Source organism: Carex rostrata, chromosome 14 (genome assembly GCF_964058835.1).
Source record: "Carex rostrata chromosome 14, lpCarRost1.2, whole genome shotgun sequence".
Classification (NCBI taxonomy): domain Eukaryota; kingdom Viridiplantae; phylum Streptophyta; class Magnoliopsida; order Poales; family Cyperaceae; genus Carex; species Carex rostrata.
Genome location: NC_135931.1, coordinates 1,169,296 through 1,187,707, shown reverse-complemented (window position 1 = coordinate 1,187,707; position 18,412 = coordinate 1,169,296). Strand labels below are relative to the sequence as shown.

Below are 18,412 nucleotides of genomic sequence, written 5' to 3'. Positions count from 1 at the left end.
AGAGGAAGGGACTCGATCCATAAAATGATGAATATAAACTGGCATCAATTTCTGAGAGCTATGATCATTATCATGCATTTGGTTCCTCTTCAGTTGTATGCAATAACTGCTCTATATTAATATATGATGTATATAAACAATAATGAATTTTTTTATGCAAGATTTATTCTTTATAATATGACCTAAATTTTGTACTATATTATATTTAACAATTTTTCATGAAAACTCATACTTACATTGAATAAGGTCTGACACAACAAATCATGAGGATTATAAGGCTAACATAGATTCTATAATTATTTTTATAACCTTTTAATTTGATTGAAAAATATTGTCAAAATCATCAAATGAATTAATTCTCAATTATCCAATCTTTTTTGTATAAATTTGACAAATGAAATTATATTGTGTCCACTAATTTCTAACTTGCACTAAATTATGAATATTTGCTCCAAGACAAAATCAATATTCATTCTTTGTGAAGTAGGGATAGTGGTAAAACTATATCTTTATTTATTTATTTATTTTTTTACATTTTGAACACGGATGCGGAGCAAATATTAGACGGATATCAGATTGAATATTTATTAAAATAATATAAAAATATTAAAGTTTATAATAGTGAATAACATAATTTTTTTCATAATATATATTAGAATACGAATCGGATATATTATCCATACCGTTTTCACCCATACAATGTGAAGTCATTATGAGATATTTCATCAATAAATGTAAGATGGATATTTTGCACTTAAGGTCAAGGAACCTGGCCCAATAGTGGTGCCCAATTATTAAGTAAAATATTCTCTCGTTTCTGATTCTTAAATTACTACTTTCTACAAACTGCTTCTTTGATTGCTTTTCAACAACTATCGGTCCAGTTATGGTTCGCCACATCATCACTTGTGCAGCAGTTCGTAACTTTCGCCTTGTCAAAATTAAATTATTGAAAACCGTAAAGCCGGACAATTATTCTTCCTCTGTTTCTTTCTATTTCTTTCCTTTCACTTTGTCTCTATCCAATACCACCTCGGTATAATAATACATCAAAAATTGAAAGTACTAAGATATCGAAGAATTATAGCAGCCAGCCTTGCTTCCTTTTTGTCATTTTGAACTTTGGATTTTGTGGGTTTATATCTTCTAGGATTTCAATTGAGTTCTCTTGATAAGTGGTGTTGTGGGTATCTCAAAAAAATTGGGGTTTTAGAGCTCAATACTTATTTCTTCAGCAAATGGCAAAAATCATAACTTATTCTATATGTTTGTGCCGATGTGGTATTCTTGTGTTACTCAATTAGTTAAATCAATAGAATTGGTTCATTTGCTTACTTTGGTTGGGGTTTATTTAGTTGAAGATACAATCATGTGCAGCTTTGTTTGGCTTTTTGAGGTTCTATGGGTGGTAATTAAGACATTATTTGATCCCCAACTTTAGACTCTGTATACAATTGTATACATGTAAGTTAAGATTTTCAAAGTTGGCACCAAAATGCTCAATTTTGGGATTAAGATTATCTAGTATGGCTTGTATGAAGCTGGGATCAAGACCTGGTACCTTCAGAAGAGAAGGAAATTACTGGTAAATATTTCTCTCGTCTTTTAAATTTTTTAATGTATATATTTGGAAGTTGTTGCAGGGAAGGTTTATTATCCTTAGTGCATAAACATGTAAAAGAATCTTTTGTACTATCTATTTATCATTTTTTGAAATAATGCCTTAATTGATCCTATATGGTTCTTTTTCTGTAGACAAAGGATGGGTTAAGGAGGGGTAGTTTGGGAAATGTGAGCTGTTGTTTCATAAATAGTGCATAAAGTCGATTTGTATTGCCTATGCAAATTGGTAATGCTGAATAATGCATGATATTTTGTGGTTTCGTTGGGGAAGGGATTTAGAATGTTCCCATTTCATTCTCTTTAATACAAGTGCAGTGTTCACTGAATAAAACAATATTGAAGCAACATTTTGTGGGTTTATGGTCTGATACAAAAAATGCTGATCTATCTTACTGATAGTCTGATACAAGTGCAGTGTTCTTCACTGTTGCTTCATTTAATCATTTAGTTGTATTTTTTTAATATTTTGTAGGTATAACATAAAGTACATATTGTATTGCCAGTGTAAATAAATAATGCTGATAAATGCATGATAATTTTTTATTTTCTTGGGGATGAGATTGAGAATGCTCCCATTTCTTTCTATCTTTAATTTTTAATCAGGATTCACGTTACAAAATGCTGATCTATCTTACTGTACGTGTGCAATGTTCTTCACTGTTGCTTCATCTAATCTTTTAGTTGTTGTTTTTTTGGTAGTGGCTTGTCTATTATTGATCACTATGATATATAATGTTGTAGGTATTGCAAAACAGGGCTCAAAAGCGACATAACAGTAAAGATTGGTGAAGCAGTTTTTTATCTTCATAAGGTAAATATCTTTTGCATGGTTGTTATTTTTATTTGCCATTGCAGCATTGCTAGTATATGCCTATATTACCTCAGTGGTTCAGTTTCAATAACCTTTTATGCATGCATGAACCTTTGACTAAACAATAAAAAACCCAAAAAAAAGGAGGAAAATTGCAACAGCGACCGGGAATTTACAGCAATGGTACCAGCATGGATATTGCAAGAATTTACTGTTGTGGTACCAGACATGGAAGGAATAATGTATAAGTATGATACCAAATTATTGGTGAAGGGTTTGACATTGAAATAGTTGATGTACCATACAAGTCAATACCATGTAGTTATACTTGAATGATTAGCTTCACATTAGAATGGGGTGGAGCTAGAAAGAGGGGCAAAAAAGAAAAAAATATATATATATAGATAATTTTTGTTGCTACATTTGCTTATATAAAACATTTATTAGTACATAATAAAAAACACAATTTAACTAATATAGTGAGGTGTAATTTCACAATTACTTTGGTTCTAGTTACATGTTTGTGTGTGTGTGTTTAAATTACCATAGTAGAAACAAACTTTTTTAACTACAAATTTTAAGTGCGGGGTGTGGCAACCTTCCACCCTGCATCTCTTTGGCTCCGCCCCCGGTATTAGGGCTGGTAGGTTGCTGTATATTATTGCAGGTACAAATACTGAACTTACCAGTGACTGTACCAACCAAAAAGTTGAACTCTAGGGGGTAATTTGGAATTCAGTGCTAAGTTAGCTGAAGGTGCATAATTGGGTAGACTGAAAGTTTCTGTACTGTTGTCATCCGCACGTTGCAAACTTTTATATTTACATTCCTTTTTCTTTCTTCTTGCAGTTTCCTCTTGTTTCAAAAAGTGGCCTATTTGAAACCTTAATTGAAGAAAGAACCAAAGAAGGAGAAATAATTTCTCTCTTAGAGCTACACGACTTTCCCTTTGGAGTTGAAATTTTTGAGTTATGTGCCAAATTCTGTTACAATTTCAAATTCGAACTGAATGCTACAAACGTGATTCCTCTCTTTTGTGCCTCTGTGAACCTCAGGATGGGGGAAGAAATCTCAGAGGGAAATTTGAAAGTTCAAACCCACAAGTTCCTTCACAATTCAGTTTTGAAAAGTTGGAGAAGTTCAATACAAGCTCTCCAATCTTGTCATAATAATTGGATCAAAGCAGCCAAAGACTTGCAACTTCTTGAGCACTTGGTTAAATCCATTGCTGAAAAGTGTTTATCAACCCAACAAGAATTGGTAATTCAGCATCTCAGTTGGAACGGTATCCAACTGGTAAATACAGCTCCAACAAGAATTGGTTTGGATATGGGTCCAACAGATACTAGTATAAATTGGTGGTATGCTGATGTGGCAACTCTACCTCTTCCTTTGTTTGTAGCAGTGCTATCTCAATTGGAAAATTTGGGGATGGATCAAGAAAGTATTACTGGGGCTGTGTTTTATCTTGCAGAGAGGTGCATACCAGGTCTTAATAGGCGGGAAAGTAGTACCGAGCTCGGTAGGCCGTTATTGGTGAAAGAAGAACAAAGAACCTTAGTAGAAGAGATTGAGAAAATACTACCTTTTCAAAATGGCACAAGTTCATGTAAGCTTCTCTTCGGCCTTCTTAAAAATGCAAAACTTTTGAATGCAAGTGATGCTACCATGTACAACTTGGAGAGGCGTATTGGAATGCAACTCCACGAGGCAAATTTAGAGGATTTATTGATGCCAAACTTCTCTAATTCAGTAAATGATGAAGTAATGTACGATGTGGGTTGTGTGCATAGACTACTTCACCATTTTCTGTCCATGGATAAGATAAATAGTGGAGGTATCCAGTCTGAAGGGATCAATGGAGATGTCCAGTTGTTGGCGATAAATGGAGGTGTTCACATGGCAGGGTCCGATGTCAATTCAAATGCTCTAATTAGGGTTTCGTATTTAATTGATGCATATTTGGCTGAGGTGGCATCTGATTCAAATTTGAAATTTGAAATATTTAGATCTTTGGCTGCAGCTATACCGGAGTATGCACGGCTGACATGTGATCTGTTGTATAGTGCTGTTGATATATACTTTAAGGTAATTTAGAATTTTAATTTTGAATGTGATGGGACGTGTCACTTTCGAGTATATAATGTATGAAGCTTTACAGTTCCTCAATTTAGTATTTTACAGTAGAAAAATTGTTTGTGAAGTGTTGTCCCTATATGAGACTCATGTGAAAGTTTACACTTTTTAAAATTGTACTAAAAATGTTCCATACATACTAATGTGTAGCAAATAGCAATTGTGTATTTATAACACTTTGGCTGTTGTGTACAAGTACCAACATAACTATCAAGTTTCCATCCTGAAACTTCATATCCCAGTACTTACCAGCATGAAAAAACTAGCCCTTTTAACATATAAATGTCTACTATCTACTATACCTATTGTCTTTAGCTGCTTATGCCAGCAGTGGTCTCACAAATGCTTGTGCTTTTATTATGGTTTATTTTTTTTTATCATTTTTCAGTCAGTGAACATTAGCAAAACAATAATCAAGTCAAGAAAAGGTTAACTACGTCAAAATATCGTATCAGTACAAAGGAACACAATAGCATACAACATAAAAAAACTCAAATCATGAGGTATATTGAATTAAAAAAGATTAGATTTTCAGAGGGCCCATGAAGTTAGAAGTTCTGTCATCATTTTTGTTACGTTTTCATTTATAGGCACATCCATGGCTCACGGATCCAAAGCGTGAGACTCTATGCCGACTCATAGACTGTGAAAAGCTCTCTCCAGAAGCATGCACACATGTAGTGCAAAACAACCGTCTACCTCTCCGCACAGTTGTTCAAGTGCTCTTCTTCGAGCAGCTGCGACTGCGCAGATTTGTCATGGATTATCTGCCTTTATCTGATGAAAACCCAGGCCATGGATACCAGCAAGCTGGGTTAGGGCTGAACGGGGATTTGGTATCCATACAGGCTCGGGTGGTTCAACTTGAGGAGGAATGTGGGGTAATACACAGGGATATAGAGAGGTTGGAATGTAGCAGGAGTGGTCGAGGTTTACGGTTAGGATCAGGGTTTGGTGCTTGTGGCAAAAGAGATGATGCGGTTAGCAGTAGTGCCGAGTAGAATTGGGTTTTGGGTTTGGTGTACAGAGATATATGATAAAGCTTTGCTTATGAAATTCTCATCACTTTATTTGAAAATATTATTGATGATAGAAATTTACTGTGAATGGCTTGCGAAAAGTGCTTGCTTGAATTGATTTTACTGATCCTTTCTGATGTTTATAGAGAAACTGTGGGCGCTGAAGCCAGTAATCTGTGAAATGTGACTCAAAAGGAAGAGCAGGGATAGATCCTCTGTCTGTTGAATGTGAAATGTTTAATTTTTTTCACAATTTGTGAACACATCCTGCTTAATCTTTTCTCAATTCTCTACCCCTCTTGCCCCCCTTTTCATTTCCTTTCTCCTAATTTGATGTGGTCCATTGATCAGACAGTTGAACGCATCGAATAATGTCAAGGACCCAAACCCAAACCCTCTTATGACTGGACTCTTGAGTCTAGACCCAAACCCTTCACGTGAGACGCACGTGTTAACCGCCATGTTCCTATAAAACCCCACCAAGCCGCCATTTTTAACTTAGGGTTTCAACTTGCAAGAGAAGAAAAAACCCATCCCTCCTCCGAGGTTAAAGCGACGGCGCTCCTCCCGTCCGCCTTGGCCTAAGCTCCTCCGCTTAGCCTTGGCCCTCCATCCTCACTCTATACTCTATTATTTTTAACGTAGCTAGATTTTAGATTTAGGTTTCAATGGCGATCAAAATGACCAAAGCAGAGAAGAAGGTGCAGTACGACAGGAAGCTCGTTCGTCTCCTTGACGATTACTCCAAGGTGCTCATCGCCATCGCTGACAATGTGGGCTCCAACCAGATGCAGGGCATCAGGAAGGGCTTGAGGGGCGATTCCGTGGTTCTCATGGGCAAGAATACGCTCATCAGGAGATGCATCAAGATTCACGCTGAGAAATCTGGCAATTCTGATTACTTGAATATCCTTCCCTTGTTGGTTGGGAATGTTGGATTGATTTTCACCAAGGGAGACTTGAAGGAAGTCAGTGAGGAGGTTGCTAAGTACAAGGTTTGTTTGCGTCCTTAAACAAGGATTTCTAACTTTTACTGGTAAATTTTTGTGTAGTTTTTATATGTATACTACTGGTCAATTTAGTTGTTGATTGCCAAATTGTGTCTGAATCAAATAAATGCTCAACTCTGTCATCTAGTCATAACCAAGACCAAGCAGGTCTGAGTATTGAAATGAAGGTTCAGTTAAGCTTCAATTAAGCTTCAGTTGTCTTTTAGGAAATCAGTTAAAACTTAATTTTGATATTGTAAGCAAAGCAAACCGAAAAAGCTGTTTGTTGAACCTTCTCTCATTTGATTAGATCAATAAATTTACCCTGGATTAGGTTGGTGCACCTGCACGTGTGGGCTTGGTAGCTCCTATTGACGTGGTTGTGCCACCTGGCAACACTGGATTGGATCCATCCCAGACCTCTTTCTTCCAGGTTAGTTCCTTCTTTCTAGTCTCAATATATATTTTTGTCTGTTATGATATTAATTTCTGCATTCTGTGTTTGCTCTGTTAAATTTTATAAAATTACCTCAAGAATTGGAACTATTATATTCCAGTACTACTTCGTAGAAGTGTGGTCTAGTAATTTATTTGAACTTTGCAAAATCCCAAAAAATACTCAATATCATTCCATTGTATTTGACTAATTATTCTTACTTTTATATAAAGGTGCTTAATATTCCGACAAAAATTAACAAAGGAACCGTAGAAATCATAACCCCAGTCGAGCTTATCAAAAAGGGTGACAAGGTTGGATCATCAGAAGCTGCTCTCTTGGCTAAACTCGGTATACGCCCCTTCTCGTATGGCCTTGTCATAACCTCAGTCTATGACAGTGGGTCTGTGTTCACACCTGAGGTGTTAGACCTTACTGAAGAGGACTTAATAGTGAAGTTTTCTGCCGGGGTGTCAATTGTGGCTTCTCTCTCCCTGGCCGTGTCTTATCCTACACTAGCAGCGGCACCGCATATGTTTGTTAATGCGTACAAGAATGTTCTTGCAATTGCAATTGAGACCGAGTATAGCTACTCACATGCTGACAAGGTCAAGGAGTATCTCAAGGTAAGCAGCATGTATATATATATATATATATATATATATTGTGATTGCATAAATTCTTCTTTGTTCTTGGAATGTAGTACAGAAGTCCCCTTTTTTATGGCCCATGCCTCTTTTGATTTTAAAACTTCAGTATATCTATGTGGGCTTTTGTTTAGAAACATTGGTTCTTACTTGAGATGTAATTTCCTACTATATTATTGTTCTGAAATATTGAACTCCTATGTTAGGATCCAACCAAATTTGCTGTGGCAGCCCCGGTTGGTGTGGTTGATACCGGATCTTCGGTGGCACCAGCAAGTGCTCCTGAGGAAGAGAAGAAAGAAGAACCAGCGGAAGAGTCGGATGATGACATGGGTTTCAGCTTGTTCGACTGACCTTCTTGAACTTATCATAGTATTTTTAAGTTCATCTTTTAGTTTGTGTTGAAGGGATTTTTGCTTTTGGGCACTTTTGAGCATTTTGGTTTAGGTTTTTTTTTTTTTTATTCTGATAATTACTTTGAGATGGCAACTGCTGTTTTGTTTGCTTATCTATTTATTCTTTCCTTTTTCATTTAATTTCATATTTAGAAGTATGCGTCTCTTACAGCTGTTTTATAGTAATGAGCTATCCTAAGTAGGTTGTTATCGATTAGTCTAATGGATATCGATCTATAATATAATACTAAAACGTTAAATTTATAACATTGGTTTTGATAATTTCTTTTTCATAACTTGTAAATAATTTTGACAAGACAGGTCTATTAATTGTGTAAATAAAATAATAGATTGCGTAAATAAAATAATACATACGTTTATTATTTAATTGTGCTAAACGTACGCAGTGCTTCATCAAATTAAAAAAAAAATTGTCAAGCGGAGATGCACCACTTCATCAAATATTACTGGTCTAAGCACAACGCTTCTCAACTCTAATGCATTTATTATAATATGAATTTCGGCGCCACTTGTAAAAGACAAAACTATGAGAACCACACCTTTCTCATCTCCTCCTTTCTCCTTCCTTTAACACCATCAAATGAAATGAAGAACAAAGTGGAAATTTGAAAGAAATTTAAATGGCAACATGACTTCTGAGCTCCACTTAGAGAGAGAGAGAGAGAGAGAGAGAGATGGAAGAGGAAGATTATCCGAGGTCCCACATAGCCCATTGCCTGAGGCGATACATGGCTGTGAGACGAGACTCCGAAGCAGTTGCAGCGGTAGGTGGTTGCAGTGTAACAGGTTTTCGACTGGTAGAAGGAATCCATCAGCTTGCGACCGGTCTACTCGAGGCGGGTGTATGCCGGGATGATATTGTTGCAATTGCAGCCTTAAACAGGTACGCATAGTTCCTTGCTTAGAGCACTGCAGAGAGTAAACCTCTTATGAGGTCTTTAAGTTGCAATAGTTTCACTTCTATTTTTTTTTTTTTTTTAAATTTTTTTTTAACTTTTAATTGAAAGTTTGAAACAATTGGGTAACAAAAGATTAAGCTTTCTTAGTTGTTTAATCCTGCCGAACACTGATTCCTTAGCGCGGATTAAGCTCACCTCCTTCAGTCTCCTTTTGTTCAGACGTTAAGGCATCTCTATCCCTTCCTTTAGCTTCCTTAGCTTTCACCATTCAAATATCAGTTCCTTATGCTCTTTAGGCTCTTAATTTTTCACTCTTAATATCTTATTGTCGAACATCTCCGAAGTGATTAAATTTCTTTGTGAAACGGTAATGCAACATCTTGTAAATTCTTATTGCCGAACATCTCCGAAGTGATTAAATTTCTTTGTGAAACGGTAATGCAACATCTTGTAAATTCTTATTGCCGAACATCTCCGAAGTGATTAAATTTCTTTGTGAAACGGTAATGCAACATCTTGTAAATTTTAAATGACAACATTCATGAGATGAACTTCCAATTTTAAACTAAGACAACTTTTTATGGGTTTTAAAAATAATATTGTGAAAGAAAACAACAATCAATTGGGAAAACAAACCATAATTAACAAAATTCTTTTTGTATACAGTTACTACTATATAGAGTTGTTCCTAGCAGCAACATACATCGGCGCAATTGTTGCCCCTCTCAACCATCGCTGGGTTTTTCTTTCTCATTCTTTTTTGGTTTTTGTCTTTTATTTTATCCATATTACTTGAAAAAAAATACTGTCTTTCTTTTATATTTGTAAAAACTAAATCAGCATCATAAACAACACAAATGAAAGAAACAACCGGATTGCTTTAATTTTTAGAATGGAACATAATTTATATTTATTTGGATTACAAGCATAATTTTAGATTTTTTTCTTTTCAAAAAGTCTATAGAGAAAATAAAGAAGATAAATATTTTTCCTATGGCAGTAGCATGCAGGTTAAGTTTTTCTAAGCATTTCTATTATTTAAAATGCATATATCTTTGTAACTTCAGAGCTTTGAGGAGGCAAGAGCAGCCATTGATCTTGTACAACCTAAAATGATAGCCGTTGATATAAGTCTCGTCTCATGGGCCCAAGAGATAAAAAATAAAAAAAGTTTACCATCTCTCCCGCTTTTTCTACTCCTCGGCGATCCTCTGCTTAGCTTGAGAAGCAATTTTCCTTGTAATCTTTCTAAACTTAGCATATATTTTACATTGTAAAAATTCTGAAACTGAAATATCTGTGTCTTTTTCAGATTAATAGGTTATGGTTGAAACACTTCATATTTACTATATATGAACAGCTAATATGCAAGTACCCACCATCTTAAGGTTACTACTAAACTGGTTGAACAAAGGTGATTTTTGAAATTTATAGAAGATGCATCCCGGATTTGATATATATAGATTTTGAGATCAAGCTCACCAATCACCTCAGTAAATTTGAGTTCATGATGCTAACTGCAATAAAAAAAATATAATTATTTTTTGTACCATTGCAGTTTTATCAATTGAGGAAATAAAAAAGAGTAAAAGATGCTTAGCCCTAGGCGAGCCTGTTACGGGAACAAACGAAATAGCTCTAATATGTTTCACGTCTGGTAACATTTTATTTTCTAGAGAATACTTCTTTCAATCTTATAAATCATTCATGAACTATGAACAGTTCTTATTGTAGTTGTTTCATGTTTTGTCAGAAAAAGAAATAAAGAGATTAAAAGGAAATGCTTTGTTTCATTTTTATGCTGACAGCACCCCGGAAAAAAAAAAATAGTGGAACCAAAAGAAAAAGTAGATTGTTGTCAGGAATTTACATTCTTATTTATATACTGCTGATGTTCAACTAGTTGTTTGAATCTGAAGTCGAATGCTGTGCAATTGTAGGAACTACTGGTAAACCGAAGGGGGTGGCTATAAGCCATACATCATTAATCACCCAATCTCTCGCAAAAATAGCTATTGTTGGCTATGCTGAAACTGATGTATGATTTCAAAGCAATGTATATTAGCGGTACTTAATGTATTGATGTGTTCTTTTCTATCACTACCTATGTTAATTAGCTGACTATTAGAGAAGAGTAAAACTGATCCCTAAAAGCATTAAGTGTGATTGTCACCCATCCTTCATTTTAGTTCCTTATACATTATTGCCATTAATAAAAAAAAAAACGATATTATTGCCAATGGCGAGTAACAAAGAAATTTTCAAATACCTAAACATGAATCAGTGGTACTAATGTTGAGACCTGAAGAAAGAACTAGCAAAATACAGATTCCAACCCCCTCGCTGACTCAATCACAATAAAAGAAAAAGAAGAGAACATACTGGTACTAGTACAGACTTGAATTGATATCATCCATGCGATTGAACATATAGCATTTCTTATTCATTTCAGGTATACTTGCATACAGCTCCTTTGTGCCATATAGGAGGAATATCTTCATTTTTAGCCGTGTTAATGGCCGGTGGATGCCATGTCGTGACACCGAAATTTGATTCAAATTTAGCTTTCCGAGCTATTCTGGAATTTAAAGTGACATCTTTCATAACCGTCCCAGCCATCATGTCTGATTTAGTATCATACTCGATGTATGAACTCTCCTCCATAAAGAGATTTTTTTTTTTTTTTTACAAACTGTTGAGGTCATGAATTTGCAACTGTACCCTAAGAAAGCTTTAAGAGTTCTTTACTTGCACTGCTATTGGCATTTTGTTAGGCTATATAATGGGAGGAAAAAATATAACAGAATTTCAAGTTTCTTATTTTGTAGTAGAATACTGATTCCATGGGGGAAAAAAGGGAAACATCACATCTCTATAAGATTTTTGCATGACAAGATAACTTAAAAATGTCTGATTTCGCTTATCAGGAAGGGAAATAAATTGGGCAGTAGTAAAAGCGTGAAAAAAATACTTAATGGAGGTGGAAGCCTGTCAGAAGATTTAATTAAAGAGGCTACTGTATTATTTCCTAATGCCACTATATTTTCAGCTTATGGTATGAACTCATCCGTTTTTTTTTCGAGGTTTGTCTTTGTGTTCTTTATAAAAGGATTTGTTGTTATCAACTCAACTTTATCACTTCTTTGCAATTATATGTACAGGCATGACCGAGGCTTGTTCTTCTCTCACATTCATGACCCTTTGTGACCCCAAATTTAGAAAATCTCAAGACACCCCCCTGCACAAATCCCTAAATCAATCCAAATACCTCCAAATGGGCATGCATGTCGGCAAACCGGCACCGCACATTGAGATATGCATAGGCAATAGTAATTCCAACAATATACCATCAATTGGTAGAATATTGACCAGAGGCTTGCATGTCATGGCTGGGTATTGGAGTGCAAATAAAACAATTTGTACAGGTAGGATTGAAAAAGGTTGGTTTGATACAGGCGATATTGGATGGATTGATGAGAATGGTGATCTATGGTTAATGGGAAGGGAAAAGGATCGAATCAAGAGTGGTGGAGAGAATGTTTACCCTGAAGAGGTACGAGTTGAGAATCTTATACTGGTACATACCAGTATTATAAGTGTTTCCTTTTTCTCCATTTTTTTTTTCTGGTTTTATGGATGAACTGAATTATGTATTTCACTGTACCTCTTTTCTTGGTGTATGCATGAATTTAGTCTACACAATTTGATCATACTTAACAGTTAGAATTACCGTATATGATTGTATATAAATTACAGACACTTCTAATCGAGAAATATTGTTATATTAACAGCATTAGTCAAGAGCACTCTTATTTTTTTGAAAACCCTTGTACAGAAAATGGATATCCCTTTTTATAATTACTTGTTTGAATAATATGCTTGTTTAGGTGGAGTCTACACTGTCCCAGCATCCTGCAATTGCTAAAGTGCTGGTTGTTGGCATACCCGATACCCGCTTGTCAGAGAAAGTAGTGGCTTGCCTAATAATTAAAGATAAATGGAAGTGGGTGAATGCAAAACCCAACAGTCTATTATTCCAAGATGAAGTTTCAGATGAGACACTTAGATATCATTGCATAGAGAGAAATCTGACTCGGTACTTTGTCGCTATCAATTCTCTTTTCAAATTCTCACCTATGCCGATCAATTTATAATGGAGCACTACCTATGAAGAGTTTGTTCTATTCTTTGCTGATTCATCTCTCTCTCTCCCTCTGAGTTTTCACAGATTCAAGATTCCAAAGAAGTTTCTTGTATGGAGTAAACCATTTCCTGTGACAAGCACAGGGAAAGTTATGAGAGATGCTGTCAGAAGAGAAGTAATGGTCACCTTGCAGTTGCAGAGTAATTTGTGAAAACAATTTTGATTACTGGACCACCCTGATTAACAGCATCATAAAATTGGGCTTTTGAGACGAAAAGTTGCACATAAACCCGTTAACCTTTTTTTCAACTTTGTTATGCAATTTCTATTTGTAATGTAATGCAAGAAAGAGTAATTAAAACTATTTCCCATCATCACTTTCGAGCCACATTGAACCTTTTAATAGGAAACAAGTTGGTACAATAAATTTTACCAGATCATGATTATTTTCTCTCTTTACTTGCCTATAATCACTACATACACCCTTCAAATTATCCAAAAGAACATGAATAAGAAATATCAGATTCTGTTACTAAATCTTTTCATACCACAAATTCTCTTTTGCCTGAATATTTCAAGATAGTATTCTGTTATGAGCAAAGAATGCACATTCAAAATCTTTGAATTTCCATGATCATTTTGTACAACATCAAGAGGCCTAAAAAATTAAATACACTATAAAATTTATCCATTGTAATTCAAGTTGGTGCATTATTTTCTGAACTCCTGTGCTTGTATAATATATTAAAAAAAAATGGACATGCACTAATCACTTGTGGCATGGGACAAGATCAACCTTTTGAGTTTATTGTTTGGGCTTTAAGATTTTAAATATTATGGCAGAATAGAACTTGTGGTAACTTCTAGCAAGAAAAGACACATGAATTATAAACAATTGATATATCTATTCCTGATATCAAACTCGGCAAGCATCTATTGCTTTTATTATAAGAACTCTTATGTTAATTTTACACTGAATCATTCTCTCAAATAATCGCAAGAAGCCAACAATGCAGCACAATTCAAGTATTACATCTCATGTAGTTGCACCTGTGCCAAGCCAACAATGCAGCACCTACTGCCGGTTCAACCTGCACCATACGCAGTTCAAGTATTACATCTCAGATAGTTGTATAGTCTTGTACTGCATGTGTTTTGTTGCTGCCATTGTGCAGTCTGTCTTTTTACCTTACTGCTATGATGTTAGCACAATACTTACTTTTAAACTGGTTATTGTATTTATATAGTTTTATTACCAAAGGGATCAGTGACCCAATGAAGTCACTAATTTAGAAAAAAAAAACATTACAACTCAGATTAAGTATGCTAGCATGATGTAACAGAATGAACCATGAAGAATATCTCAATGCTGTAATTAACGCCTAAAAAAATCCAATGTTTGCAACCATCAAGACCTGACTTAAGCTAATACCAGTTACTACATGGGCTTGCGCAGGTCATATGGTTCCACTGTGAATTTTTTTAGTGAAAACCATTCCAATAGAAGAAACTGTAAGAAAAAAAAAAAAAAGGAACAAAAACATTAATTCAGGACCTCTGGATGGATAGGATCTACACCCGGGTAGACTTTGGAGATGCATTTGATAACCTCCCTTCCAATGTCCCATTTCTTATTGGACTCCAGCACTCCTCCCACCATCACCAGAGGAAACCGCCCCTTCCCATCTGCAATTATTTGCAAAAATCGACAATTCTAGAATTCTCTCTCTTCCAATGTGTGTAGCTTAACTACTTTTCCTGAGTTACTGGTTACAACTTCAGTTAGCATTCGGATCAGTGTAGCTATCAAGTGAAACAAACAAGTATTCTCTCGTTTGCCTGTAGGGCAATTCCCTCAAAAAATTTAAGATCAAACTTAACTATTTGCTCAAATGGAATCTCATTTCTTTATAATTTAACTAACTTCAGTTATTTAGTTTCTTCTTTAAGCGTGTAAAATTTCTATTATCATTGTTGAAATCTTCATATAAATCAATAAGAAAGGTAATAACTACACCTTCGCCACAGAGTTGGAGCCGTCTAACAACAGCAGTAACACTCTCAGCAAGCTCGTGTACTGACTCGTGTAGAATTTTGTTAGCTGCCTCATCACCCTCTATGGCGGATGATACCACTACTGGTACCAGAGCTGCTATGCGTGCCCATGATGGATCTGCATAAGTCCACCTGTGTCCAAAAGATAATAATATGATGGATAAAAATAAAGAAATCAGTAGTTGTCCTGTCAGGGTTAGGGTTTGGACATAGCCACGACTAGTACCAGCACAGTTGTACTTAATATAATAGAAGAAATCAGACCATGTTCAAAGAAAATAGAAGTGTAAAGAACATAAACCATAAAAGACAAAGATTTAGCATTACCCATTCTAGTACCATCAGCCCAAACCAACAGGACATGTCAGGTATATGGCATGCCTTGTCTATCTGACTACCTCTCTTTCTCTCTAACCAAAGGGGATAAAAGGGCAAAAAGATATGTATTATTTGCAATGAAAAAGAAAAGAAAGATACCCAATTAATTCATCTGGAGAAGAGAGCTGGAGCTCCTTAAGGATGTTATCTGTGAGACTGGTTAGTGGGCCACGGCCATCATGAGCTTTTATGACGGCTGTCAGGGCTTGAGCAGCAATGCCATACCCACTGCATAATGCAAACGTCTAGTATCATCAGCATTAGCATGCACCTCAAAACCAAAAATTAGTTTTAGTAGGTCCAAATTTTTTTTTTTCTTCTTGTAGACAAGTAAATTCATTTTCTAATAGTAAAACAATTAGCTGGAACAGAATCCTGTATCGCTGAGCTCTCTTACTGAAAGACTGGTCAAATTTACCTAATTTTAGACAGTATGACAATCCTTGGTGGCTCTATCACTGCATCTGTATGAAACATTCAGTAGAGCATCATTCTAAAATTGTTACGTACCTGTACCTGTATTATATCAGACTAGAAAACATAAATGACTCAAAGAGAAACTACCTTCCCCAGTCACCTAAGATAGGCCCTGCACCAGCAGCTCTAGCTTCTCTGCCCTTGTTATTGATACCATATGCAATGGAACCTGTACCTGCTATAAGAACACAACCATGTAGCTTTCCCCTTGTCCCACTCGCTAAAGCAGCAACAGCATCATTCTCTACATACAGCTTCACATGACTCGGGAACTTTCCTCTGTTAAGCAAAATATTAGAGGTGCCCATTTTACCCAATTATCCAGTCAATTAAGGTAGGTATCCTTCCAAGAATACGTCGAGATAAGATAATGGGGATATCAAATATGTATGGATCTAATAGATTTTAAACTGAAAGTGTACTGGATATGAACAAACACTGGATAAAAAGTAAAGTAAACATATGTTCTAAACAGTTAAGTGGTTTTTTTTTTTTCAGAAAAGAAATACAATTTCACCTACTGCTAATGAAACATGCAATCACGCATACCACTACTTATCTGCCCAGTAATATCTAAATCCAAATTTCATTATTTATAAAGAAACAATTTATTTATGATTGGTGTATTGAAGTGCGTAAACAAGAATTCAGAAGAAATTCGGGTCTGGACATGGACCAAACTTGACCACTTAAGGGCACCCGAGTACATGGTTCCTATCTATATCCAGATCTGGCCTATGTAAACAGTGCATATGGGACATTTGAACCCAATGTATGGTATGAGTATGAGTATAGTGGTACCCCCAACAGACCTGATACACATCTATAAAATAAATGTATGATCTAAAATTTATACAGTATGAGATTTATAATTTCCGACATAGAAACAGTGCTGGTACAACGAGGAGACCTCTAGGACTTGTTTCTTTGAGATTTTAAATCTGTGAAGAGCTTACTACAGTCTAAGCTAAGTACTAGTTTAACCAAAATAAAAAAAAATAATAAAACAAAACTGAACTTGTTCTTGTAGTTGACCGTTACAAGTGCCAGCAGATACGGGTTATAATATTCAAGTCTTAAATCCTACTTTGCCGAAACTAGTCTAAAATTAGAAACCAAAATATTATTATAACAAGAACTTTACCTCAACCAATCAAGAAGCCGCTTTTGATCAGTTGGATGGTTTACACCAGAGACAGCTAAGCACACTGCCTGGACCTCAGAGCGGTCCTTTCCAGCCATTGACAGAGCTTCCCCCAAAACATTGTCTAAGGTCTCCATAGCCAAATTCTCTGAGTTGATTACATTAAGAACATAAACACTAAATGACTGATACTCTAAGAGCTTAACCTTTTCTTTTCTGTTGGTTGCGTTGTGTCGTGTCAGTGTTTAAGCCAAGAAAAAAAAAAAAAAAATAGGTCCTAACAAAACCTGAATGGATTTGTGTGTGGTTCTGCAAAAAGGTAAATTGAGTCCAAACAATGGATTACTTGCAGAACAGAGAGCTAATTGAGTCAATTTGGCTTTACAACATGGCCAGCTCTACTGTGTCTGTATCTGTATTGTGGTAAATTACTATTTAGGTGTATTGGTACCATTCAGTACCAGCTATCTAGGTGTATTTGTGTGTTTGAGAGAGAGAGAGAGAGAGAGAGAGGTGCTGACCACCGACTGAATTGCGGTTAGAGCAGCCGGCAACAGCCCGAGAGAGGCAGTTGACGGGTTCAATATATCCATGGGGAAGACATACACACACTGTACTGGTGGCCCCACCATCCACACCAAGCACGACTCCCGAATCTTCTTCCCCTTTCATCCGACCGTTCGAGTTCGAATGGTTATCCATCTAAATTCAATCTTCTCGCAGCAGGATCTTGCCACAAAAATGCACGCTTAGGAATGGTAGACGCCGATGATTGAACTGAGATCTGGAGCACAGCTTAGAGAGAAAAGTTGATTCACCTGTCCTGAACAAAAAGATTCGATAATTTAGCGTAGAATTGAAGAAGAGATGAATGCTTCGTTGCGACACTGACACAGGGGATTCTCTGCGTTACGCTTAAGCGAATTCGCATCCTCTGAGATGTCTCTTATTTTGCGTGACTTTTCGGAAAATCTTAACCGTTCAAAGACGTTCTGCACGAATCTCAAAGCTCAAACAATACCAGCCCCCACAATATCCCCGAATAGGCACCGGACACGTAGGTCACGCAAAAGATGAGATTCAGGGGATCATGGGATGCGCACTCCGCTTACCACGGACCATGCGACTTCAGATCCAGTGTGGTACCTACCGTGTAGAATTGTTATTTACATCGTCCGTTAACCGGGCATTGCCTGAATCTTAAAGCAGGACGCGGCTTGCACGAATCTCAAAGAAAG

The 18,412-nt window shown here is 36.0% G+C and overlaps 4 protein-coding genes across 5 annotated transcripts; 3 read left to right on the top strand and 1 right to left on the bottom strand.

Annotated features, from left to right (window-relative positions):
• Nucleotides 1-1,039: 1,039 nt before the first annotated feature.
• Nucleotides 1,040-5,673, top strand: LOC144565838 (BTB/POZ domain-containing protein At1g30440-like). The gene is made up of 4 exons (XM_078315685.1): nucleotides 1,040-1,585; nucleotides 2,365-2,434; nucleotides 3,284-4,522; nucleotides 5,161-5,673. The coding sequence occupies exons 1-4, from the start codon at nucleotides 1,527-1,529 to the stop codon at nucleotides 5,569-5,571; spliced, it is 1,779 nt and encodes a 592-aa protein (XP_078171811.1). The 5' UTR covers nucleotides 1,040-1,526; the 3' UTR covers nucleotides 5,572-5,673.
• Nucleotides 5,674-6,042: 369 nt separating this feature from the next.
• LOC144565839 (large ribosomal subunit protein uL10-like) lies at nucleotides 6,043-8,212 on the top strand. The gene is made up of 4 exons (XM_078315686.1): nucleotides 6,043-6,584; nucleotides 6,913-7,011; nucleotides 7,248-7,640; nucleotides 7,868-8,212. The coding sequence occupies exons 1-4, from the start codon at nucleotides 6,258-6,260 to the stop codon at nucleotides 8,012-8,014; spliced, it is 966 nt and encodes a 321-aa protein (XP_078171812.1). The 5' UTR covers nucleotides 6,043-6,257; the 3' UTR covers nucleotides 8,015-8,212.
• A 377-nt stretch (nucleotides 8,213-8,589) lies between these two features.
• On the top strand, nucleotides 8,590-13,494 carry AAE14 (acyl-activating enzyme 14). 2 transcript variants are annotated; one of them, XM_078314802.1, is made up of 10 exons: nucleotides 8,590-8,960; nucleotides 9,643-9,715; nucleotides 10,044-10,215; nucleotides 10,535-10,633; nucleotides 10,917-11,014; nucleotides 11,429-11,622; nucleotides 11,904-12,031; nucleotides 12,138-12,529; nucleotides 12,864-13,072; nucleotides 13,205-13,494. In XM_078314802.1, the coding sequence occupies exons 1-10, from the start codon at nucleotides 8,752-8,754 to the stop codon at nucleotides 13,329-13,331; spliced, it is 1,701 nt and encodes a 566-aa protein (XP_078170928.1). In that variant the 5' UTR covers nucleotides 8,590-8,751; the 3' UTR covers nucleotides 13,332-13,494. The 2 variants fall into 2 exon arrangements, with proteins under 2 accessions (XP_078170928.1, XP_078170929.1); XM_078314803.1 differs by lacking the exon at nucleotides 9,643-9,715 and having other exon boundaries at nucleotides 8,600-8,960.
• Nucleotides 13,495-14,005: 511 nt separating this feature from the next.
• LOC144565142 (Actin-like ATPase superfamily protein) lies at nucleotides 14,006-18,020 on the bottom strand. The gene is made up of 7 exons (XM_078314804.1): nucleotides 17,696-18,020; nucleotides 17,175-17,322; nucleotides 16,118-16,309; nucleotides 15,653-15,781; nucleotides 15,138-15,307; nucleotides 14,676-14,806; nucleotides 14,006-14,211 (listed from the first exon to the last, which is right to left on the bottom strand). Exons 1-7 carry the CDS (start codon nucleotides 17,874-17,876, stop codon nucleotides 14,143-14,145), a joined length of 1,020 nt encoding a protein of 339 aa, XP_078170930.1. The 5' UTR covers nucleotides 17,877-18,020; the 3' UTR covers nucleotides 14,006-14,142.
• Between the last annotated feature and the right edge of the window lie 392 nt (nucleotides 18,021-18,412).